Source organism: Seriola lalandi, unplaced genomic scaffold, assembly GCF_002814215.2.
Source record: "Seriola lalandi dorsalis isolate HSWRI2012SDOR001 ecotype SW California unplaced genomic scaffold, Sedor1 jcf7180002054347, whole genome shotgun sequence".
Lineage (NCBI taxonomy): Eukaryota > Metazoa > Chordata > Actinopteri > Carangiformes > Carangidae > Seriola > Seriola lalandi.
In genome coordinates, this window is record NW_019524900.1 from 40766 (window position 1) to 64895 (window position 24130).

Here is a 24130-nt window from a genome sequence, read left to right on the forward strand (position 1 = left end):
GTTTGTTTGTGTGTGTGTCTTTACTCTCTCCTCAGCTCTGCAGCGTCGCCCCTCCCTCAGGTGTTGGGCCTTCGCAGCAGCCTGCAGCTCAAGATGACCAATCATCAGGCTTTGGCAGTTGTCTTCCAGCTGGAGTACGTCTTCTCTGCTCCGGTTGGGCGAGAGACTATGGTAAGAGAGATGCACAACAACACACACTCTCACTCTCTCTCTCTCTCTCTCTCTCTCTCTCTCTCTCTCTCTCTCTCTCTTCATCCCACCTTTCTTCTCTCACCACATATTTGGTAATGTGGAGGTTCATCTGTCCCTTTATTTATTTATTTATTTATTTGTTTTTTTATTTTTTGGGGGGGTCTTTCAATGAGACAGCATCTTACCTCGCTCTTGAAATGTGGTTTGTCTTGGAGCATGTCGTTTTAACTGACAGGGATCGCAGGCTTTTGCTGTTGCTGCTTGTCTCTCGCCACCTCAACTTAAACCCCAGTGTCTCAGGACAGAGGGTTTACAGATTGGAAAGTCGCCTGAGGCAAATTTGTGATTTCCGGTCATATAAATAACGTGACCTGACTTGATGCCAGGCTTCGAAATGTTGCCATCCTGGTGATGGATGATGGGTAATATCATTCACTCCACAGCTTTTATTTCTTAAAAAAAAACATGTCAATCCTGCCACTGCTGAAATGCAGCCTGCACAGGCACAGATTTTCATGAATGTTGAAAGGATTTCTGGGAAATGTGGGGAATTTAAATATGTGGTCTGAGGTTGCTCTCTGTTGCTGCACCCCACAGCGAGATACTGCTATTATTTTTTTTTTTTACAAGCATCAACCAAGGCTGAAAAATGAAGCCAACTCTGAAGAACCAGAAACTGCAGTTCCTCTAATGACCACTAGAGTCTGGCTCCAACAGTGAGTCAGTCCCCATAGACTCCCATGTTAAAATGTCCAACTTTACAGCAGAAATAAACATGTTTACAGCCTGGTACAAAAACTGTTTTGGTCTCTAGAGCTAATTTCCTCCTTTGTGACACCTTTTTATATAACTCACCTGTTTATATAACAATATATCAACAGTCAAACAGTCAAAGGTTAATATCTATATAAAAAATCAGACAATACATTTCCAGTCAGAGGTCGGGCTCTGTCAGGTGCCACTTTCAATCAGTACCTGACATAGAGGAACACAATCCTTTTTGTATTCCTTTATCAAAATATGTCAAGCTTCTGAAATGTGTCTCTGTTTAATATTGTGTCAACACAAACAGCCAGAGCTTTGCCCTAAATAAAAACTAGTAAGAAACTAGTAAGGCTATGATTTAAATTAGGAAACATCTGATAAAAGAATAAGTAAACAAGAAGCTCAACGAGCATTCTTTAGTTCTCAACAGTTTTCGGTTGAACCCCCCGCTCCCCAGTCTAAGGATTTTTGCAGGTCTCTTTTTAATTCGCATCAACATTCAGTTAGAGCCCGTGTAATATCCTCTCACTTTGCAGCTGACTGTAATAGATGATGGTGAAAAGTATGTAATCAGTGTTTTGGGCCGCCTGTAATTTAAAGTTGACCGAGCCATTATGCTGATTTGTCGATGCAATAGGCTGAAATCAAAAACTGGAACAATGGTTGGCCATTGTTGTTAAGTGCTAATTTCTAAAAGGAAGATTGAATTTAAGTTGCCTATTTTATTGAGGAACATAAAATACATCATATAATGTATAACATAAAATCTCTCCGAGACATTTTTAATTAGTTCAGAGTTGTGTGTGATGATCTAAAAGGTCTTTTAGAGGCAGAAGCTTTTGCTGCTGTGATTGGTTAAAATAAAAAATAACAACTTTCAACACAGCAAATCTTCAGCTTTATGAATCCATAAAATATTGTTAGTTATTAATTGAGTCCCAATTTGGAGTCCCATCATATCTTCCCTCTGTCCATATGAATTACACAGAGCAGCAGCCGGCACCTGTTGTAGGACGACACAGTCAACACGTCCCCTGGGAAGTAATTTCCGAATTCAAGCCGCACCACTCAACAACCGCTCATGGCGTGGAATACCACAGAAAGACTGTGATGATTATGTGTGTGGGTGAGCCTTCAACACTTAATGCATGCCAAGGCTGGGCTCTCATTGTGTTACTGCGTGTCTTTTATACAAGCAGGGGTCACGAGATCACCAATTAAAAGCAGCAGGATAAACAACCAGCAACTCGGTCATCGGAGCGCCGTGCTACATTTGCATTTGTGTATTAATTCACCCATTCCTACCTCAGCAACAGCATGACATAGAGTCTGTTGTAAATGGACAGTTTCCCCCCTTTTCTTTTAACCATGGATGAGAGTGATTGTTCCTGTTGACACATGATATATATATATATATATATATGTATATGTATATATATATGTACATGTGTATATATATATATATATATATATATATATATGTATATACACATATATATATATATTGTTTAGGTGGAAAACAACAGCGTTTTTATAAAAGAGCTTGAAACATCACAGCTCAAGTGACAAATAGCTCACTATCGTCACCATCTTTGTTGCTTTAATGTTTCATTTTCACTTTTATGTGACCACACCACCAGCTCTTTCCTGACGTGTCATGATCTGAATAATCACCAAACACCGTGACTTTCACAACCGATGAACTGTACGCTTGTTGTCTGGAAGATGTAGTAAACACTGCTCATGGTTTGTTTGTCTCCGTGTTTCAATTATGATAGTTTGTGGCTTTTCAGAATAGAAAAAGAGATGCAGGAAAAAAAACAAGGCTGTTAGTGTTGTGTCAAAGTCACAGCATCGCTAATGACTGTGTGAGCAGCTGAGGTCAATGGGAATGGCTTTAATTTTATTTTGCATCTATTTGATCATAAACAAAGTATTGGACAAATTGAAATCTTGACCTGGTGATGGCGCTAGATGAAAAGTCAGGGGATCACTGAACTGGTTACAACTGAACATGAATGTGTGTCCCAGACATTATGTCAGTTCAGGCAATACTTGATGCATTTCACTCAGAATCACATATATTGTGAGCGACCTGATGGCCGAATGGTTAGAGTTCAAATCCCCTGAGCAGCGAGTCCTCGAGTCGACTCCCAGCTGCCCAGATCATTCGCTGCGTCTCATTCCGCTACTCTCTCCTTCCGCTACTCTCTCCCTGGATTTCCTCTCTATCTCATAGACTGTAAATTAGTATGGACGTCGCCTCTGTGACGTCACCAACAGGTTTCTGAAGACCGGTTTTGAAGCTCAGAGTGAACTGCTTCACTGTCACCGTCTTGGCAGCATCTGACTCTGGACCCTAACTCCCAGCTAATCCAAAAATGGTGAAAGAGGAGGGGGCGTGTGTGTAGCTGAGACTTTGGCGAATGCCAGTTTGTGTCAATCATACACTTACCCACCTGTCACTCAAAGAGGCCACGCCCCTCAATCCTCCATAACTTTAGTCCTTAATAAAATGTAAACAGGTGAGTTATATAAACAGGTGTCAGAAAGGAGGAAATTAGCTGTAGAGACCAAAACAGTTTTTGTACCAGGCTGTAAACATGTTTATTTCTGCTGTAAAGTTGGACATTTTAACATGGGAGTCTATGTTGGACTCACTGTTGGAGCCAGACTCTAGTGGTCGTTAGAGGAACTGCAGCTTGTGGTTCTTCTGGCTAAAAATGATATGACTGCATGTTTTTATTGAGACCATTTATTTCAGTCGTTAGTTTGGAAATGAATTATGAGAATATACAGAGTGTTTGCTGTTCTCGTGTTTGACTAGTGGTTTACTCTGATGTACTGTAAACTCAAAAGGAATAAGGTCGTCACATCACAAATCCGTCTCCCTCTCCAACCCAGCCGGTCGAGGCAGATGGCCACCCTCCTTGAATCCGGTTCTGCTCGAGGTTTCTGCCTCTTAAAAGGAAGTTTTCCCTCGCCACTGTCGCCAAGTGTTGGGTCTCTGTAATCAGTGTTGTAAAGAGTACGATCTAGACCTGCTCTGTATGAGGCGCCTGGATATAACTTGTGTTGTGATTTGGAGCTGTATATATAAAACTTGAATTGACATACTCTTTGTGAAGTAGCTGTTTTTTTACAGCAATAAAAAAAAGATTCTGGCTGTCATTGTGGAGAAGGAAGTTGTAAAGCTGAAGTAGTATGTGGCGGAAGAGATTAATAAACAGGCTACAGACAATAAAACATTACATTTACAGGCAGCACACAGGTCTAGTTTATGGTGTGTGTTATTACACCGTCTATCAGCGCCATGAAACTGAGCAAATGTGTCTCAGCCATTGTTCAGAGCTTGATTCAGGTTTCTGTTGCACTCTGCCAGTCTCTCCCAGGGAATAAGAAGGAATAGGAAAACTAACCTTATATCCTTGACATCAACTGTGGAAGTTCATGTTCCCCAGAGGATGGAGCCTCGTGCTTTTGGCGACTCCCTGATCCTTTTTTCCTCTTTTGCCCTCGTTGGAACAAACTTTCCACTTGTACACAGAAAATGTGAACATGTAAATGGGCAGACTGCCATAAAGTTAGGTCAGATGAGGAATGCTTTCGATTTTGGACACTTTCCTATCACACCTACCAGCCCTATAGTCCAAAATATTCACTTTGCACGCAGGATATCTCGAAATCTATGACGCAGATTGCCTTGAATTTTACTGATGCTCCAATGGGATTCTTGCCTTTTATTGAAAAAAGTTCACCCGGGTTGAAAATTTCTAATAAAGCCGATAGAACCGTCAAACTGATGTCTGTCATCATCCTAGAATAGAAAGGCAAAAACTGTTGTGTGGGTGACAGAAAGAAAAAAAGATCTCCTACCACACTCTACTTCACCACCTTCGCCTTCTTTGGCATGACTGTTTGATGAGGTGAGAGATATTTAGCAGGTGGAGAGTAATTTCTGTCTGTGTGTGGGAGTGGAGTGTGTGTGTGTGTGTGTGTGTGTGTGTGTGTGTGTGTGTGTGTGTGTGTGTGTGTGTGTGTGTGATGTGTGCTGATGTGTGCTGATGTGTGCATATGTTATTTGTGAGTGTTAATCCAGAGCCTGATCTGTTTCGGGTGTTGACTGATAAAGGTTTGATACTGGCAGCAGCAGCAGCAGCAGTCAGCTGACTGCTAAAACTTCAGCGGGATGGGACTGTGTACAGTCTACACTCCTGCACTCTGTCACAGCTGGCAGAGATGTGATGCTTTTGAGGTGTTATATCTGTGTTTAGCTAAGGTGCGCCTTCAGGGCAGGCAGCTGTACACTGTCAACAGCACTTCACACCACTTGACACCACTCGTGAACCATAAATGTGAAGGTTCATGTCTGATTGCTGCCACAACCTCCAAGACTTTTCAGGCCCTTGTGATCTCTGCTGGTACTTAAACCTGCAAGAAAATCAATGGCGTTGCCTTAAATTGAATTTTTACCACCACTCATAACTCAGTTATATTTTTGGAAAATGCACCAGAGACTTTGGCCTTTTGACCTTGGTGTATTTTCTAATGCCATTCAGGCAAAAAACTAAACATGTCAATGCTTTAAATATGTCTATTGACAGCAGTGTCTGCAGACTCTATGCAGCTTGTTTTGCGAGGCTGTATTCTTATGAGGAATTATGGTATTTGAGATTGACTCTAGGTGTGAGAAATTGTATTACAGCAACAGAAGGAAAAGGCTCGATAAAGATTCAGAAGAGACTACAGCAGAGCAGAAGAAAAACATAAGTTAGAACTACACCATAAATCAAAATTACAAAGATATACAGATACAAGACGCAGAGTAAACAATGCGTTGAAATAAAATACAATAAACTCAAGTCGGAGAGCTATATACAGTCCAGTGTCCTCGGCCAGTGTACAGAAATGTGGATTAATGCAGTGTGTCACAGCTCTGGTTTAGGAAGACTCAGTAGCATGACTCAGAGACGGCGGTAAAAGTTCACAGCAGTTCACCTTTATTAAGGCTCAGCAAGCAGAAGCAGGGGAAGGGCAAACAGTGGGAGAAGTCGGGGCTCAGGTCGTGGTCGGCAACAGACACAAAGATAAAACAGGCAAAAGGCAAAATCCAGAGTGGGGAACAGGTGAGAGTCAGGTGGCTGGAAGGTGGGAAGGCCGGGGTTACTGCAGGTCAAGAGGGCACGGCAGGGTGTGAAATGGACAGGAGAGGCAGTGAGAGAGTGAGAGAAGAGAATGAATGAACTGCGACAGAAACATACGTGTAAGACTTCCTGAGTGTCGTATATATTTGTATCTGTACATGTACGGTTGAATAATATATAATATACTGACATGTGAGACTTTAATTGAGTAGAAAACACAATTTAAAAGCAAATAGTATGAGTTACACAAGTTATTTGAAATAGTTTCACTGTCTCATATGCAAATGTAATATATGTAAATATATTGAATTTCCATATATGAAATATATGTTTTATATATGTACATAAAAATGATATATTAAAACTATTAGAAATTGGAACAATGGCCATATATACCCATCCCAAAGGCTGGAATTTATAAGAAATGAATCACAAAAATATATATAAGCATACAGACTCTTGATATGTATGTTGTTTTAATAAATTAGCATATATAAATTAAATATATGTTGTTAACACATATCCTGCTACATGTTATACCAGATAAAATTCATCATATAGATGTTTTTAATATAAGCACATGTACAGATTTTACTATAGGTATTTCATAAATGTTATAAACTTATATCTTCATATATACAGAGGATGTATATATGTGATAATAATAATACATCTCCTTTTATTTAACATATATCTTGATATAGGGACATATAATATTAAAGAATAATAAACTTTACCTGAAACTGAAGCGATGAAAGGAACTGAAGTGTCAGATGAAACAGAATCTAAATAAACAGTTTCAGTTCAGAGTGAAGCGATGAAAGGAGGTATAGTAAAATGTAAAATATATAATAAATGTGAAAAAGATATATATGATATATTATAGAACTCTAGGGATAATAGAATAGTATAAATAAATGACAGTGACAATAACATGACTATAGAATAGAATACACCTCGAGGTCCTGCTGAGTAACATGGTAGGAATCAATAATAATAATAATAATAACAAATGACTCTGTAGTTCAGCCTGAAGCTGAGGGCACAAACAAACGCCTGAAGCACTCTGTCTTGTGTGTGGATTCAGCCGTGAGTGGACCACAGAGAGTCCCGTATAATGGACTACTGAACCTGTTTTCCATCATTTCTCCATCATTTCCCATGTTGCTCTGCCTCAGACTGTGAACTCCGCCACTAGATGGTGCTGCGTAAGTGCAACTTGAGGGAGGGAGCGTCCTCTGTGTTTGGAGGGGCGCAGCCTGCTTTTCCTGTTGTGCCTTCCTCTGATTAAATACAATGATGTCCTCTGATGTGTTCTGAGGGGGCTAAGGTGGGTGAGAAAGAGTAAAACAATTTTGTTGTAATCCCTTCTCTCTCAAAACATTACCGCTGCAACACAGAGGCAATCGCCGGGTGCTGTGAGACCGCTGGCTCTGTCTCATCCTCGCTGTGCTGAGGAGACCGTCTGCTCCTCACTGTAAGACAAAGACCGTGGATGGCCTCCTTTTTACAAAATTGCACTGCCCTCATTGCCTTTGGTTGTGAAGAAAGAAAATCATGCAGTGTCGTCATTTGTCCTCTTTGGTATTTTTGATTTTAGTCATGATTGGGTCGCTCTCTCTGCGCCACACACTGTCTCTCTCTCTCTCTCTCTCTCTCTCTCTCTCTCTCTCTCTCTCTCTCTCTCTCTCTCTCTCTCTAACTCTGAGCCTTTGAGCGGACTTCTTTCATGCTTCTCAGCAGCAGTCAGACGGATGGAGATAACAATTTAAATGAAGGAGGCTGGGGAGAGGAGAGGAACTGGGAATTTGTCTGATAGGCTGTTCTCAGAGAGGGTCTGGGTTCTACCAGCATTAAAGTTTTTCCGGCAGTCAAATAAACTGTGTCCACTTCCTGTCTTTCCCCTTTTCTTCTTCTCGCCTTCTTTTGCTGTTTTACTGTTTCATTCTCTCTCATTCTCTCAGTCTCTTTCCCCGTCCTCATCAAGGCCTCCATTGTATTACCCAGCATCCCTCTCAGTGCTCGTGCCTCGATGGGCTGCACACAGTGAAACTCTATCCTACCGTGTCCAAACTTCCACATCACTCTGCTGCCTGTTAAAGACGAAAACCTGAAGAAGAAGAAGCCGTGGAGGAAAAAGAAAGGCAGGGTGAACGTATGTTCGAGAGTTGCAATTAGTTGCTCCGCTCGCTACTTCGCTCAGTAATTACAACGCCCCAAAATATTAAGATGACGAGTAGCCTTAATTCCCTGCATCTCCCACCATATTATTACTGTAATTGCTCGTTCACGTACTGTATTGATTCGTGGTATGAAACCCGGCATTAATTGAATATGAGGATATAATATTACAGTGTGAGGCTGAGGTAAAGTGCGCTGCCCTTCACACAACATTGATTATTTTCCTCTGTAGACTAAAAAAAAAAAACATTTATATTTGATATCAGTGCAGATTGTTTAGATATAGTCCTGAGATTCTCCTCCTCAAAACAATGGACTTGAACGCAATTCCATCTCACAGCATTGAAAAGTGACATTTAAAAACTCGACAGCAACATCTCCTTACAGGATCAGCATCTCCATTATTCTGGAGACTCAGCAGAAAACTGTCAGTAGGTTTCATTCACACCAAAGTTTCATTCATCTCTTTGCACTTTTTGTTTTATCGAAACTCGACTCATTCCCTTTCTGACGGTTTCATGATGTTTGAGATATAACTGCTGGTTTACACGTGATCATTTAATGACAATAGGAACACTGCAGCTATAGGCAACAGTCGCACACAATGGTGGCTGCGGAGGCATTGTTGGAGAACCTCGCCAATGCTACACGGACGGAAATCGCTTTATTCCTCTGACCATTGTTTCCATTGGAAGAATGGAGAAGTCAGAATTACAGATATTCAAACAGAGCATGTCTCCAACCACTCAAGGCTGACGGTGACAATGGAAAACAGGCTTGTGTGTCCGCTCACTTCCACAATAACTGAGATGTACAAAACAGATGCAGCGTCTGACAAAAAGAATATGAATGTTTCTCCGTCTTTGTGAGCCTAGCATCATCATCATAAGAACATTTAGACAAAAAGACAGTAATAACAATACGCAACAACAAGACAAACCCAAGCTGCTACAATGAACAAACAAAAGCCAAATGAGACAATAAAATGAAAGTCGTATTCCTACTTATAACAAGTTCATCCTGCGTCGCATCAAACTCTTGCAGAACGTCATTTCCAAAATCATGATGGACGTTGGTCAGTGCAAGTCCACTCAGTCCGTCAGTCGCCGTGTTCCTGAGACTCATCTTCAAGCGAAAGAGCGTTCAGCTAACTCACGAGAGAAGCTCAGTCCGACGCCGCCAACGCCACGATTAAGCGGCAGAAATGTCCGTCAAACAAAGACCTCAAATATATTTGTGTCATAACGTTACTGAGTGGATGCAGCCAAAAAATATAAGACACGACCTGATGTTGTGACAGTTTTATTTTCACGATAGGATGTTACAAGAACAAACAGAATCATAAACCAATAAACCAGTCGTATAATTGATTAATTTTCTCCTCCATTTACCAGCAGTGCAGACATGAGCCGTGTCACAGGCCTCTCACAAAGGATTGATGCAAACACTTGTAAAATATTTGAACCTTTTTCGTCACTCGTCTCTCGGCTCCTTGACAAACTCATTAATTTGAGCAGTGAAAGAAATGGAGTACACCACGGAGCATCGTGCAGTCAGTCATCCACTGAGGACACTTTCCACACTGCGTGATTCGCTCACTTGAGAATACTCGGGTCACTGACAACTGACGTGAGGCGATGACAACTCTCCTAATTGTGATCTGTCAGCGCCAATTTATTTGTGCTGTAACTTCATCGGAGACACGCTGCCGTTAGCTCGACGCTGCTCGTCAGCTGAGCCGCGTAATGCAGTTACGAACGCCTTAATGCGAGATGATGGGGCTTGTTGTTGCCTACCTTCTTCTGCTGACAAGCACTAACTCTTGCTAATGGAGGGGGCTGGTCCGGGGGGAAACCGGGGCAGGAGGCAGTGCTGGCCCATGCGTCGTTGTCCTTTTGCCAGGAAACAATTTGTCGGGAGGCGTGACAGCTGCAGTCATCCAAAGCACCGACTCAAGTGAGTGACTTCTAGTAGGTCGCAGCCTCAGAAGAATGGAAGCAGAGCAGATAGATGGATAGACGGAGGGGAAGAGAGGGACGTGTTAGGGAGGAGATACTTGGTTGCATCCTCTCACTAACCGCCGTTACGCTTCTGAGAGACTGTCAGACTGGAATCACATCCTCGGAACAGTAATTGGCGACTCTCCTGAGCTGCTGTGAGACAGCAAACTCGTGTCGCTGCTGAAAAAGGATGTTGACAGTTTTGATACGTGTCATTTTGTGAAATGGGTTCTCCATCTGAGTAACTGGGCCGGCGCACAACCAGTAATGAATGTGTCACCCGCGTCACATTTTCGCGCCGCGTCACCCTTGACCCTGACCGGGCTCGCTGAATGGCACAGTCGATTACCGAGCGTCTGAGGAAGTGTAACCATTAACGCACGACCTTTAAACATACTTACTGTTTCGCCCTGCACTAAGCTCCCATCCGGATATTTGCACACGCGGCGCCAGGTTTGGCAGCGAGCCCGTTTCTCAGACACTATATGAAGCTCAAAGAAAGAGTCGGAGACGGTGGTTGTCACCTACAGAACAGCTTTGTTTTCTGTATGAGGTTTGATATGAAACCACAAAACGAAACCCGGCCGCCGGAGGAACATTTCCATATAACTGAGACTGATCATCGCATTTTCAACACCACTCTGAAGAGTTAGTGGACAAAGAGCTGCCGGCGCCGGAGACATCCTGCTGCAGATATCAGATAAAGGTCAGACGTGTGGCAGTAAACTGTTCCAGAGCTGGAAAACACGTTATACGTCTCACAGTGCAAGCAAATCACCAAGCACACTGTTTTCTACCTGAAAATGATTTTAAAAAACAATAAAATTTTTAATGGAATATTGTGTTATATTTGTTTAATAAGCCTTAATAAATCTTTTCCACAAACCTTCCCTCTCATGGATTTTGTTCTTATCTCTTGATATTTGCCGGATCCCACCAGTGTTACTTCTTTGTACGTGCACTCGTTTTACCATTTCATGGATTAAGCTTATTTTTTTCACATTCTGTCATTTTTCAAACAGAGACTCCGTGATAGGCCTTATATAAACAGCATAGTCAAAGCTGAAAGAAGCATAGTGATGAGCATTATGTGACTCAGTAAAGAAGTGGTGCCGTGGAAATGTACATTATGGTGAGTTTATCATGCACATGACAGTTCCAGCCCTCCTTAATGTTTATTTACAGCCATATTTGTTCATGACAGGAACATGTGGTTCCATTTTTATTCTTCATTCACATAATATAATAATACATTTTAATTGTAAGCACCTTTACAAAGCAAATAAAAACTATTAGAAACAAGATAAAGAATTAAATATACACAGTATACACATATATAAACATATATATATATATATATAAATATACCAGGGAAGGGTCGGCCTAAACAAGTTAGTTTTAAGTTTTGACCTGAAAGAAGCAACAGATGTGCTCTGGTGCAGAGTCTGGGGGAGGGGGCGGAGTTTAGGGCCAGCTAAAGTAAAGGCCCCCCCCTCACCCGTGGTGCACAGTCTGGAGGGGGGAGCATGGAGTAGTCGGGCATCAGAGGAACATAGTGATGGAGAAGGTTGGACAGGTACAGGAGAGTTTTAAAATGAATGTGGTGTTTAACCCCCCCAGTGACATGTGTCCACCAATGACTGCTGGATAAAGTCCTCGCCGCCTTGTTTCAGACAGTGGAAGACAAAAGCAGGATTCTCATTTCCGGCCGGCGACTGTTTGCGAAATGACAGTTGTCACTAATTAGCTATAGCTTGCTAATCAAGCTCAATTTAGTTTGTAAGCTGACGTGAGAAGTTTGACTTTTTTTAAGGTTACCAGCTGATTTGTTTTTTTTAAAACTAAAACCCTGTGAAGATGTAGCGGCTGAAACAGAGAGGCTAAAGCTTCATGTTCACCAGCTGATGGATCCACAGAGAGGAAGTGAACACAGACAGGAACAGCATGTTCTTGTGTTTCAGTTAGATGTGAGATCAAACTCTAAATCTCACATAAAGGTTTGTCTGCTCCGCTCACTTCCTTAGATAAACAAGACATGGATTGGATTTATCGGGGATAGTTTGTATTTTCAGTTTGTTAACCAAAGTGTTTCGTAGATTAAAATTCCCAAATACAAACGTGTTGTTGACTCTGGGCCGGTGGCTCGGGGACGGTGGCCCTTGTTGTGTGTTTTGGTGTTGGACAAGCTTTCCATTAGTTGAGATACATAACAAACATCAGTCTCTGAATTATGTGTTTATTACTTGCTCTGTCTCAGATGTCGCCGCCGCCGGGGGGGGGGGGCTGAAGATAAACAGTATGTGGCGCAGAAAGCAGCGACGTGACCGGTGGCTGGGTTTATTACAGGGGACGGTGAGCGGTGGCTCCTCTGTGCCACAGAGACTCTTGTTTGGATTTTAATTGGCTCACCAACAGGTACATGGGCTATAGATTGTTGTGTGTTTTTGCTGTGACGTCCCTCAAGTGGCTGGTTCTGTGTGTGCAGGTTGCGTGTGTGTGTGTGTGTGTGTGTGTGTGTGTGTGTGTGTGGTTGTTGTGGGCCCCTGCAGGCTGTAATGATGTTTGCTGAATGAAAGCATCTTGTGAATATCTTTCCAATCACATGCTCATTAAAATGTCGTCTTTACGATCTTTATACCGTATACCCCCAAACCTCTGAGCCCCTCCCTTGATCTTTCGTTTCTCTGACTACTCACATTACGTGAGGTGAACACAGACTCCTCCCACCGGCGCGGACCTCAGAAACCAGTAATATTTTTTAGTTTGGTCCTGATCTGAAATGTCATACAAATGTTAATTAAATGTTAATCAAACATCTTAAGCACAGTAATGTCATCAAGATGGAGAAGTGTTATATTTAGCTGATTTGTGGAGGTCACTCCTCCCTGGAGGCTCCTTTTTTTCCTTTCTCACAACAAGAAGAGGAGTTGAGGCTAAGGCAAGGGAGGCTACATGCCGCAGAGACAATATTTTTCCCGCCTAATTAAAATGAATGTCAGCTCTCCCCCCACTGAGATGTGCATCAATCTCCCCCCCACGATAGGCCCAGAGTGAGTCTTACCCTGTCAGTGCCTGCCAGCAGTGCCATCTTTCTCCAGATGAATGCGTCGGCCTGGCAGCGAGGGAGGCAGCGGCGATGATGTTTGCACATCTAATGGCTGCCATGTGGACGACAACCTCAGACCGACACCCCGCTTCAGTGTGGAGGATCTTTGGCCCCGGACTTGAATGATTTTTCATCTCGGAGCCATTTGAGCCCCGAGCAGCTGCAGAAACATCAGTTTCAACATACAGCTGTAGAACACGTGCAGCTACAGCAGATACACAGACTCGTCTTCTTTTAATGTTTGTGATGGAAACAAGACTTAAACTTACATTAAGTAACTCCTTCCTCTGGAGGGTCTCTCAATCAAAACAATAACAAAAGACGGCGTTGGGTGACGTCATAGAATAGCGTGGCATCATGGGAGTTGTTGTTTGGATGCCTTCAGCGTGAGTGGTTCAGGAAATTGATGCTAACCTTAATGCTAAGGTGTAAAAAGTGTCTGTGGCTTAGAACCAGATAAAAGTCGATGTTGAGCTTCTGTCATACAAACACAACTGACACATGATCGTAGGGGATATGATGTCACTGACTGACGACCAAATGACACGTGCCGTTAATTTAAATTTGTGATAATGTAAGAACACAACTCAAAAACATACTGAACACAGGTCGAGTTGTGTTTAGACGTTTTAATGTGGGAAAAGTTACAGATTATAACTTTAATGTGTGATTCAAACTCCAACAGTAACAGTGACAACAAATGTTCAGTATCTCGGTCCAGTGATGATGCGTCCTTCATGCTTTTTCTGTTTGGCAATAAAAAAGGCAGTTGACTAAAACATGTGTATTTGTGCCTGTTGGTAACGCAGCAGTCCTCTCTGCAATCCAGTCTCCACTTTATTGCTGTAAAATGATTTGATTTAACAGGTTTCATTTCAAATTAGACACAATCTACATGAACACTTACGTCTTTAATTTGCCATTTATGTATTTCTTTATATATTTATTCAGACAAATGTGTGTATGACTTCCAACAGCCGTTCACCTTTCTTCTTGTTTTTCTTTGACTAAATATAAAGTAAAGTTAAATTGTTTGGGCCAAACGTTGGTTCCGTGTGGATGCTGCTTTCTGTATTTGCCAAATGTCAAATGGGATGCATGTGCGGACCAGATAAATACCTGCACACTCCACGTTTGACAGAGCTTTGATGTTTTGTAAAAACTGTTTTGGTGCGCCGAAGATGAAAGCAACACCACGAGATTAATTTGAGAACGTCAGGATGAGATATTATGTCGACAGGAGAAAAGTTGCTGCTGTACAACTCCCATGTGCAGCTAATGTCATTTACTTTCCTGAGTGATCCGGCAGTCGTTTCTTCATCTCTCACATCACCATTATCTCCATCGTCATGTGATTTTAATTTTCCTCTGAGGAGGTTCGTGTGATCTGTCGCTCTGATGAAGGATTGATAATCATCTCAGGTATTTTATATCACAGCTCCCAGTCAAATGAATCCCTATTATTTTAAATGAGCAAATTACTGATGCTGTTTCTCGCACTCAGACTTTAATAACATGTATATCAATAAAGGTGAATCTGCCTTAAACCAGACGACAATCATCCGCTGCGATAGTGGCTCTTCAAAGTTTGTTTCTGATCCTCAGTTGTGGTGAAGTAAATTAAAAAATGGTCGTATTTGTCATGTTAACATGTTCTGGAGCTTGGTTTGGTGTGTTGCCATGCCAACACTTTTAAAAACTGTTAATTAGCAATAAATACAAAGGACAGCTCAGGCTGAAGGAGTTACTGTTTTTGTGGGTATTTGGTAATAACCAGAAGTGACATTCTGACCTGATAATGGCTCCAGAGGAAGTGTTTAAGGGCCCCCTGAAGTTATTACTATAAATCCTGAGTGGAACAGATGTCTCTATGAAATTTCATGGCATTTTAGGCGGCTGTGTGTTTAAAATGTCAAGCTGCTGATGGTGCAGGAAGGAAAAGTCACGGGAACACTGAAGATGATCGTTTCGGGTCTGTCAAACTCTGCTAAAGAAATTTCAGCGCAATCCCAAATCAATATTTGTTGAGATATTCTGAAGTGGTGGAAAAACCAACAGACGTTAACATCTGTAAAAACCTGATGATTAAAAACCTTATTTGGTCTTTGTAATAAATTATTTTTTAAAGCAAGTTTCAATTTTTGCCAAAAGATTTAAAATATCTCACTGCAGTGTCTCCCACTACAGTCTGTTTCGCCTCCAGTCTTAAATCCTGAATTAGAGAGTAAATGATTTGTTAATGCAGTTTAAACATCACACACCGTACTTAATGATCAGGTTCTTCAGGAGAAAAAGCACCAACTCCTGATTAGAAGCTGAGATCCGAGACCGGGCGTGCAATTCTTTCCCAGCCTTATTTGGCCTCGGCGAGCTGGATGGAGATCAGCCGCCTGCTGGGTTCATTTGGACTACTCGTGCAGATGGATGAAAATGTGAGTGGTTTACTGCTCTTAAGTTAATGATCTCTGTGCATGTTCCCTCACTTCCTCCAGGGCTTCTCATTGTGGAGAATAAGTAGCGGGAGCTGTGGGCCGGCGCCTGTCACAGGGTCCTGGCTGAAATAATGACACGAGCAGCCCAACAGACTGCAGTAACAGTAATAACTGTCAGACTCCGTCTCCCATCAATGCTCACATCCCCCTAATTTAGGATTAATTCCTGCTGTACTCTAGAAAGCCCTGAGTTGCTGAATGTCTTCCCGTTTTCTTTGAGCTTCTCCAAAACTCTCTTCCTGCAAACTGCTTCATTTCAGCTTTTACACAAACTTGGCTTTTTATATATAAATATATATATATATATATATATATTTATATATATATTTGCACCTATCAGGAAAATTTAAACCAGCACAGCAATAGCAGCAATGTTTCTAAAATTAGTGGTGTATTTACACTCGTGTGTGAGAAGAGGAAGTTCATCATGCTGGTGAATTGGACTGGTTGCATCTCTGCAGCTTCCAGTTCTTCTCATCTGCTGGGAAATGCAGTTTCAGCTCTCTTTGATGTGCAAAACTCGCCGTCTGTCACCTTTTGATAATCCAACCCCCCCCCCTTTTTTTTTTCCTCCTCTCCTCAGTGTCCCCCCCAAAAAAGTTTGATGATTACTTTTCTTGCTCCAGGTTACAGACATGAGATCTTTGTTTCCATGCCGTAGTATGTTTGAAAAAGACACTATTTTTTTATTTGTCTGAAAATGCTGCAGCGTTATATTTCACACTTCTAAACAAGGTTGATGGATTCTTCCCTTAGAAAATGCTTTGCCAGTTGGAGCAATTATGTGTGCAGTGACATCGCCTGTTATTGTTTTCAGTACAACTTTATGAAAAAGTTTGTTGCTTCCTTGTTTTTGCCCGAGGCCGCTGTTTCTATTTTTTCACTATTGAAACAAGAGCTCTGCTGCTCTCTGAGTTCAAGTTAATGGCTCTTATTTTATATATAGCCTTTAACACTCAAATCAACAGCGTAATAACACTTTGGGGAAACTGGCTAATGATCATTCTTGTCTGACACGATGACCGACGCCGCCGCAAACAGCTCTTAAAGCAGCTTCTCATTCAAACGCCACATTCACTAATTAATTCAATTGTTTCCTGCCCAAAACAGTGCGAGTGCAGAAAGTCATACTTTATTTGCACTGGAATATAATATCATTGATTTGATGTCTTCTGGCTGTCACCAGCAGGCTTCGCCATTGATTAAGACTCGCCGAGTCGCTGTGGTTCTCAGAATGAGTCGATGCGTCTGACCCCAAGGCAAGTTTCTTCTCACCGGAGGCCCTTCAACACACGCACGCACATCTGCTCACTCCCTCCTACGGCGCTTTGTCCTCATCACAATGCCGTTACACCACCTACACCCTCCTGTTGACGTAACACCGATCTCCGCCGCCACATAATCAAGGAGCCGCATATTATTCTCCTTAAGCTCGTGTATGCCTCCACACGCTGCGGACTGTTTATGTACAAGGATTACATGCATAATGTGAATTTCTCAGCCCGGCTTTGAATGAAAATATTATCCATGTTTGTTTACTCAAAACCACGACCAAAGAGTCTCTTTGAGATTTCCCTCCTATCCTTCCAGTCCTATTGTTTGCCAGCCCGAGCTGTCAGCTCTTTATGCACTTCATATGTAGATCACACCGTTCCAAAGTACTTTAAAACCACCGCGCTGAAATCCTGATGCATGTCCCCACCAGCTCTCTGCCTCAAAGGGAATTCTTCTCTAGCTGTTTGTTCTTATCACACAACCCCAGGTTTGAGAAATTTGCCTTGAAAGATCCTCCATTTTTTGGCCATTAATAAGTTATTAATTGTTTGATTCCAGTGGTGGATGTTCATGTCACATGTCTGTGGAGGGACGATGTTGTGGCGACACATGTTGAGTCTCGATGGGTGTTTTGCCTCGCAGCTTTTCTTCCTCCTCCTCATCCTCGCTCGCAGCTTTCAACACACAGTCGTTCTGGGTTTCCTGCGTCTGGAGGACTGAGAGAGTGCGGAATGCGATGAGCGTTGAGCGTTGGATAGATAAAAGCTTTTTCCAAGGCTGTTTACGTCCCCTGTAGGAAAGGCTCCTGATTGGTCCCTTGTCTCTTCCGCTGTCTCACAGCTCAGCCTGCTTTGCTGCTGCCACTGAATATATTCATTGAATAATACAAGAAGTGAGTGTTGGGTCATGTGCTAGACCCTGGTGTTCTGCAGGAGCACAGACGTGTTGCTTCAAATAATTAAAGAAAATTTAATAAAATCATTACTTTGAAAATAGACTTGTTTGATTGAATGTTTCCTATAAAGCATCTTATTAATTCAACCCCATGAGATGGAAAGACAGGCGATGTCTCAGGGGGGAACATACTGCTGTCTGTTTTATGGCTGCCGTATATTTCTGGAGTTACAATTCAAAGAAATAGCTGTTAATGTCTCTGCTACTTGGGGGTAAAATTATGGTCTGAAACAAACTCCCTCTTCGAGAGGAATGGAATATTGATCTGCACGGGGGGGAGGGGCTGAAAGAAGTGTGAAACTCTGGAGAGGTCTTCTTCAGATGTACAGCACATAATAAGACGCTTGACAAGGTCTCCTGTTTGTGTGGAGTCCAGACGGACAGACTGAACATGTTCAAATAATGGCTGAGGAAAATGGCAGCCATGCAAGTTTAAAACATTTGTGGGTTTATATCTGTTCGTTATTAAAAAAGAAAAGAAAAAGAAAAGAGTATTCTGATTTGGCTGACACGTCCTTAACCTTTCCACCTGCAGCTCTCTTACTCTGTGCTGCGGTGTACCATTAGCTGCAGCGCTCAGAATGTCAGCTCCATTAACCTCTCTGAACACTTGACTTTGGGCTTTTGTTCGTAGGGTAGCCGGACGGTTGGAGGGTTATTTTGCATAACGCATGATAATTTGACATTTTGAAAAAACGAACCCTGAGCTGAAAAACAAAGGCAGCATTGATTGTTTGTTCAGAAGTGGTCTGTGTTTTGTTTTTTTTTGTTTACCTGACAAGGACCTCTTGTCTGACAGGAGGATGTGATGTAATAAGGCCACAGATGGATGTGACTTTAACACCGGAGGCCGCCGTGTGTTTCATGTCGTCAGTGTGGGTTTTCTCAACTCTACAGAGACGATTTTGATGTGAGTTTTATGAACGCTGGTTTTTGGATCTGGACAACAAACCTGCACCCCTGTTTCTCAGTGCTCTGCGATCCTTGTGTGGCGCAAACAAAAATAAATCTCACCAGATCCACTAACCAGCTTTCAACTACATCTCACAGTATTCCTCAGTGGATGGAGTTTGCTCAGTCGTCATGGAGACACCCCAGCTGTCGATACATGACCTCAATGTGGAACATCGGTCCCGTGATAATCGGGTGGTCATACACGGAGAGGAGATCGTAACGGCGCCTCCGTTCGAAGGCGACCGTTTGGTCCAGGACTTTGACCTGGTCTTGTCCGGTGTCCTCAGACAGCTGCTGTTGTCTTCATTCAGTCTCCTGTCCACGCTCCTCGCTGTTCCACCAGTTATCTTCCCTACAGTTGTCACATGTAATGTCATATACCTTGACAGTTTTCACTCTCTGGGGGGGAACGGCTGCTGCAGCGCTGCCCAGTGAACTACAGTACATCAGTATGAAGCTGTCTGTCTGTGGCAACAAGATCAAATTAATCAATAGAGAAAAGTCATTTTCATCAGCTGTAGTCCTGGTGGAGCTCACTGGAAATCTCTTGTTGTTCATTATTCAGTTTAGTGACGACTCTTTTTGCTGCTGCCGCCATCTCAGGCCGAGACAGACCATAAAGTTCAGCACTGCATCTCAAGACTGGATCTCACAGCCCAGCAGCGCTACTAACGTCAGAGAGATGTCGGACTCTTTTTGGTTTTTGGGTAGAAATGAAAGTCGTGTTGACGTCAAACTCCAATGTCGGATAACTGAGGTTGTGATGTTTAGGAGACGTTTCCCAGACATTAGACAACGTCCTGAAATTTGAGTGTTGGTCGCCTGATGTCACAACCTACATTCAACAGAGTTGTATTGACGTTGGCGTCCCGCTGGGCGCCTGCAGCGAGGATACAAACCTCAGTCAGACTCAGGATTTTAGGAACCAGACACAGTTTATCAGTATTATTATTATTTTACAGCCGTGACAGTCTCCTTTTAAGAGCAGTGCGGAACGGTTGATGATCAAAATTGCAGTGGTACCACTTCAAGACCACTGCAGGCACTTCCTGTTTCCCATAACAGTGCACGAGATTCAGAATACAGACCGCACCTGTGTGAATGATGACCTGTAGTACTGGATTATGGTATTACATGTAAAAAGAAATGTACTCGGGGGAACTGCAAGCATCGAGCGAACCATAACGGGCTCCACTTTGTCCTGAAGCGATGTGGACTTCGGGCTCAGTGTGTTCTCTGCTTTGTTCTACCTGTGATTGATTACGATCGTCGGAGGCTGACCGGCTTATTAATCGATTCAGCAGAACCTGCGGGTCGCCTGTGGATGATTTAAAGCAAAGGGCTTTTTAACTGGGACGGCTGAAGTAGAGACGCAGTGGAACAGATTGTAAATCACCTTCAAACATAACAAAGTTCCTCCTGAACTGTGTGTTTGGGTCTCTGAGGGTTCGACTGTATAGAACTGCAAAGCACTTTCACAATAAATGTGACTTATTTTCTGATTGCTTTTTAAATTATTCAAATAATTTATTGCGTACCTGTAATTGATCATTTAAGTTTGCACATCGGTAAAATATATTTTCTTGCATTTTTTTTTTCAGTCATCACACATAATACAGTTATATTAAACAATATAGGCAGAAAAAGAAATGTATTCTATGTATTAAGTCGTGACTCAGACCTGCCTACATTCTTATCAATTTAAGACACCCAGCATAAGGAAAAGGAAATTATTCACACCTTCATAAATATCTCTGTAAAGCACTTCTTTGAAAACCAAAAGAACAAATGTATATTATTATATTAAATATATATTAGCATTGTTCCATAATTTAACCCCAACAATAGAAATACATCTGCCTTTAATCCCTTTTTAAAGCTTTTGTACAGTGAACTTACAAACAGCTCTCAGATCAAAAACCCTTTTTTACTTTGTATTTTATAATAACATACAGAATCATTAAATGATACGGCATGAGAATGTAGAAACGACAGTGTGATCATAGTCACCAGCCTTATTTACAAAGACTGTAGCATTATACTCGTTTTAAAGGTCGACACTTCCCATACAATAAGTTAGAACAGGAAGTGTAATTGAGCAGTAAATTATGTACAAGGCTTATTTCCCCAGATTTATACAGAATTGCTACTGACTTGGATATTTTATCAATATGTTGTTTCCATGTTTAACCTGAACTGTGCGGAGTCGGACCAACTGCTGATCTCCTGTCTGCTGGTAGCTCTTCATCAGGCTGCTAACTGTTGCTGTGAGCAGCTGTCAGCAGCAGCTTCCCTGTTGCTGTGTGGCACCAGCTGTGTTTCCATATGAAGGGAACAGTATGGAAAAATAAAAAATAACTTAAAGCAGAAGCGTAGCCACTGAATCTGCTGTATCTTTTTTTCCAAAATAAAACACTCACTCTCTGTAGGTTTGAAAGGAGAATTTTGCAGTTGCAGAAATGATCCACTTTTCCACTGGTGATCCATATTTTCATCACGTTCCAAAGAGATTTCATAAGTCAGCTTCAAACCTGCGGACGCACAGAGTCAGTGTGAGCTGCAGTCTGACATCGTTTTACAATTCATTTTATGAACCGAATGATGGTTTAAATAGTTTTTCACTTTGAGTTTATTAATGCAAAACCAATTTTCTAGTCGGCCCATATTAAATTCATCGGTTTATTATTAAATGTTTATAATTAGTTAAACACTGTAAAAGTCTGTAATTATCCCAGTGGCACATCCATTTGTTTGTTTTATTGCCTGTTTTTCTGCCATTTTTAGTTGCATATTCTTATTGTCTTATTGTCTTGTCTTATCATTGGATGTAAATTTGCTTTGGGTGAAAAATGCTCATTAAAGGAAACGTTCTTCTGTCCATATGTGCTCATTGTAATAAAAAATGAGTTGCTGTGACAGGGTGAATAAAATCAAGGAAGCCAGTGGTAAATATTTGAGCAGCATCGTAGAAGAAAACATGACTTTAATGTTGCTTCCACAAAGATTATTCTCAATGGATAAACATAAAACGGTCGTTTCCATGTATGAAATCAATATTCATCATGTCCTCTGTCCTTGTGTCCTTTCCATCTCGCAGCTGTCAGTCACCTCCTCGTCCAGAGCAGCCTTCTTGCAGTGCCTCCGTTGGGGGATTTGGTTCCCGTTCCGGCAGCCGGCTGACTGGAAGGGGGAAGAGCTGCAGCTCGTTCTGCAAGGAGGTGCAAAGCCAAACCCTCATGGAGTCATGGTCTACAGCACAGAGACGCCTGCCAAGACTCAGAGCTCAGCGCCGCTCACAGCTCAGGTAACGCAAGAGCACAGAGCAGCAAAATGTAAAGAATGCGCTGGGAGGTGTTGAGACAAGGCACTTGTTTCCCCTGAAGACAGAAATCTTTATCTCTATTGTTTTTTGGCATGATGTGGTGCTTTAATGAAAGCGCGTCATACAGAACCTGATTACTCTTTCCTCTGAAGCTCTGCCCTGGAACACTGCAGTTTACATCACACCATTGTCTCCAAGTCGCATCACTTAAGAGACAGTATCAAAAAATGTAAAGGTTGCAAAAGTTGTCATCTGAACTTCTCGCACCTTAGCTGTGAATTTTCACGCCACTCAGACGGTTTGAAAAATAACCACATGTCACCGTCACGTCTCCTGCTTGTGTCTGCTACTGTGTCTCATCCAATCCAACTGCGTCCCTCCGTCCAGAAGCTTAACCTCTCGTTCTTCCACTGTTTTTGTGTCTCCCTGAAACGTCTGAAACCTGTCTCCAAGGTAAAAGATACGATAACGTTTCGGCTGTCATCCGGTCTGGAGGGGAAGGCGTCCAGCCCAAAGGCATCTCTGAGGACGAAGCAGGAAAACGCGTCACGTCAGAGGAGATCGCCTTCATCGCCCTCACAGGGTAAATATCAGCCTAATATGAAGAGTTTTCCTCAGAGTCTTACCAGCTTTAAAAAAGGACTCAAATTCTGTTTGTCTTCCACAAAGGTTTGTATGTTGGACCAGAAAGTGTGTGTGGTCTGTTCCCGCTAATTGTTTTATAAGTGTATCTCAAGTGTGCGGCAACACCCAGGTGTAATCAGCCGAAGTTCTGAGCAACAAGCATCAAACTAGCCTGTCCTCTGCATATAATGCAGCCCTCACCTCTGCAGTGTTATCTCAATGGCACCACCTGCTCTCTGCATGATTAGCACACTCCATGATGGGTCTGAGGGGAATAAAGGGATAAACTCAAAGTGCTGGGAGAAGATTTTGGCTGTCCATTAGGGTCTCTTGATGTAGAACAAGCCTTCTTCTGCAGCCTCGTGCGAACGTCTCTTCTAAAAGAGAAAATTACTCACAACCAGAATTTACATCCTGTGGATTCTGACTAAAATGTGCTTTTAGAGGTAAATACTAATACTTTATTTTTAGGTCATATTAGTCTCAGATATTATTCAGTATCTCTGTCAAAGTGAAGTCCAAACGGTAAACTGTCACAGACGTTTTACAAGCTTGAGTTAACATGAGGCTTACAGTCTGTGCTGGTGGGAGATGCAGTGTCTCAAAACCTCAGTAATTCATCTGCTGAATACAATGTTATTATTAGCAATTTAAATGATGGCCAAACCTAATGAGAGCCAAGTTGTAATCAACCAAAATTACCCTTTAAGTTGGTGGTTTTAATCCACCGCTCATTTCTAATGTGCAGTTCTTTGTTCTGTTTCTGCCTCTCAGCAAAAGGTTCTGATGTAATAAATATAGTCGGAACGAATGCTGTATTTTTGTATTATTTTGTAGTATTTTTGAGCGGAGAGATCGATTCCCGACTTTTGGAACAGACATTATCTGTGATAAAACGTTCCAATCACCTGAGTTAAAGACGGATTAGATCGTCCGATACGAGGATTACCCCCGTAAACAACCAACTGTGCTGAGGTCATGTGACGTGACGTCTGAGCAAGCTCCATTTGAAAGCGCTAGTAAGCGCATCTAATAATACCAGCAATAATCTGCCCGCTGGGACTTCCTCCGCTGACCAGCAGGGGTCACTGCGCTCCAGCTAGCCAGCCATATATGTCAAG

At 42.2% G+C, this 24130-nt stretch overlaps 1 protein-coding gene across 1 annotated transcript in view; it reads left to right on the forward strand.

Moving 5' to 3' along the window:
* LOC111656193 (nephrocystin-4-like) overlaps positions 1-24130 on the forward strand; it is a 130358-nt gene that overhangs the window by 23544 nt on the left and 82684 nt on the right. The window contains exons 4-6 of the mRNA XM_023407831.2: positions 36-171; positions 22161-22367; positions 22839-22968. Coding sequence (XP_023263599.2) covers positions 36-171; positions 22161-22367; positions 22839-22968 — 473 coding nt within the window. The remainder of the gene's footprint in view (positions 1-35; positions 172-22160; positions 22368-22838; positions 22969-24130) is intronic.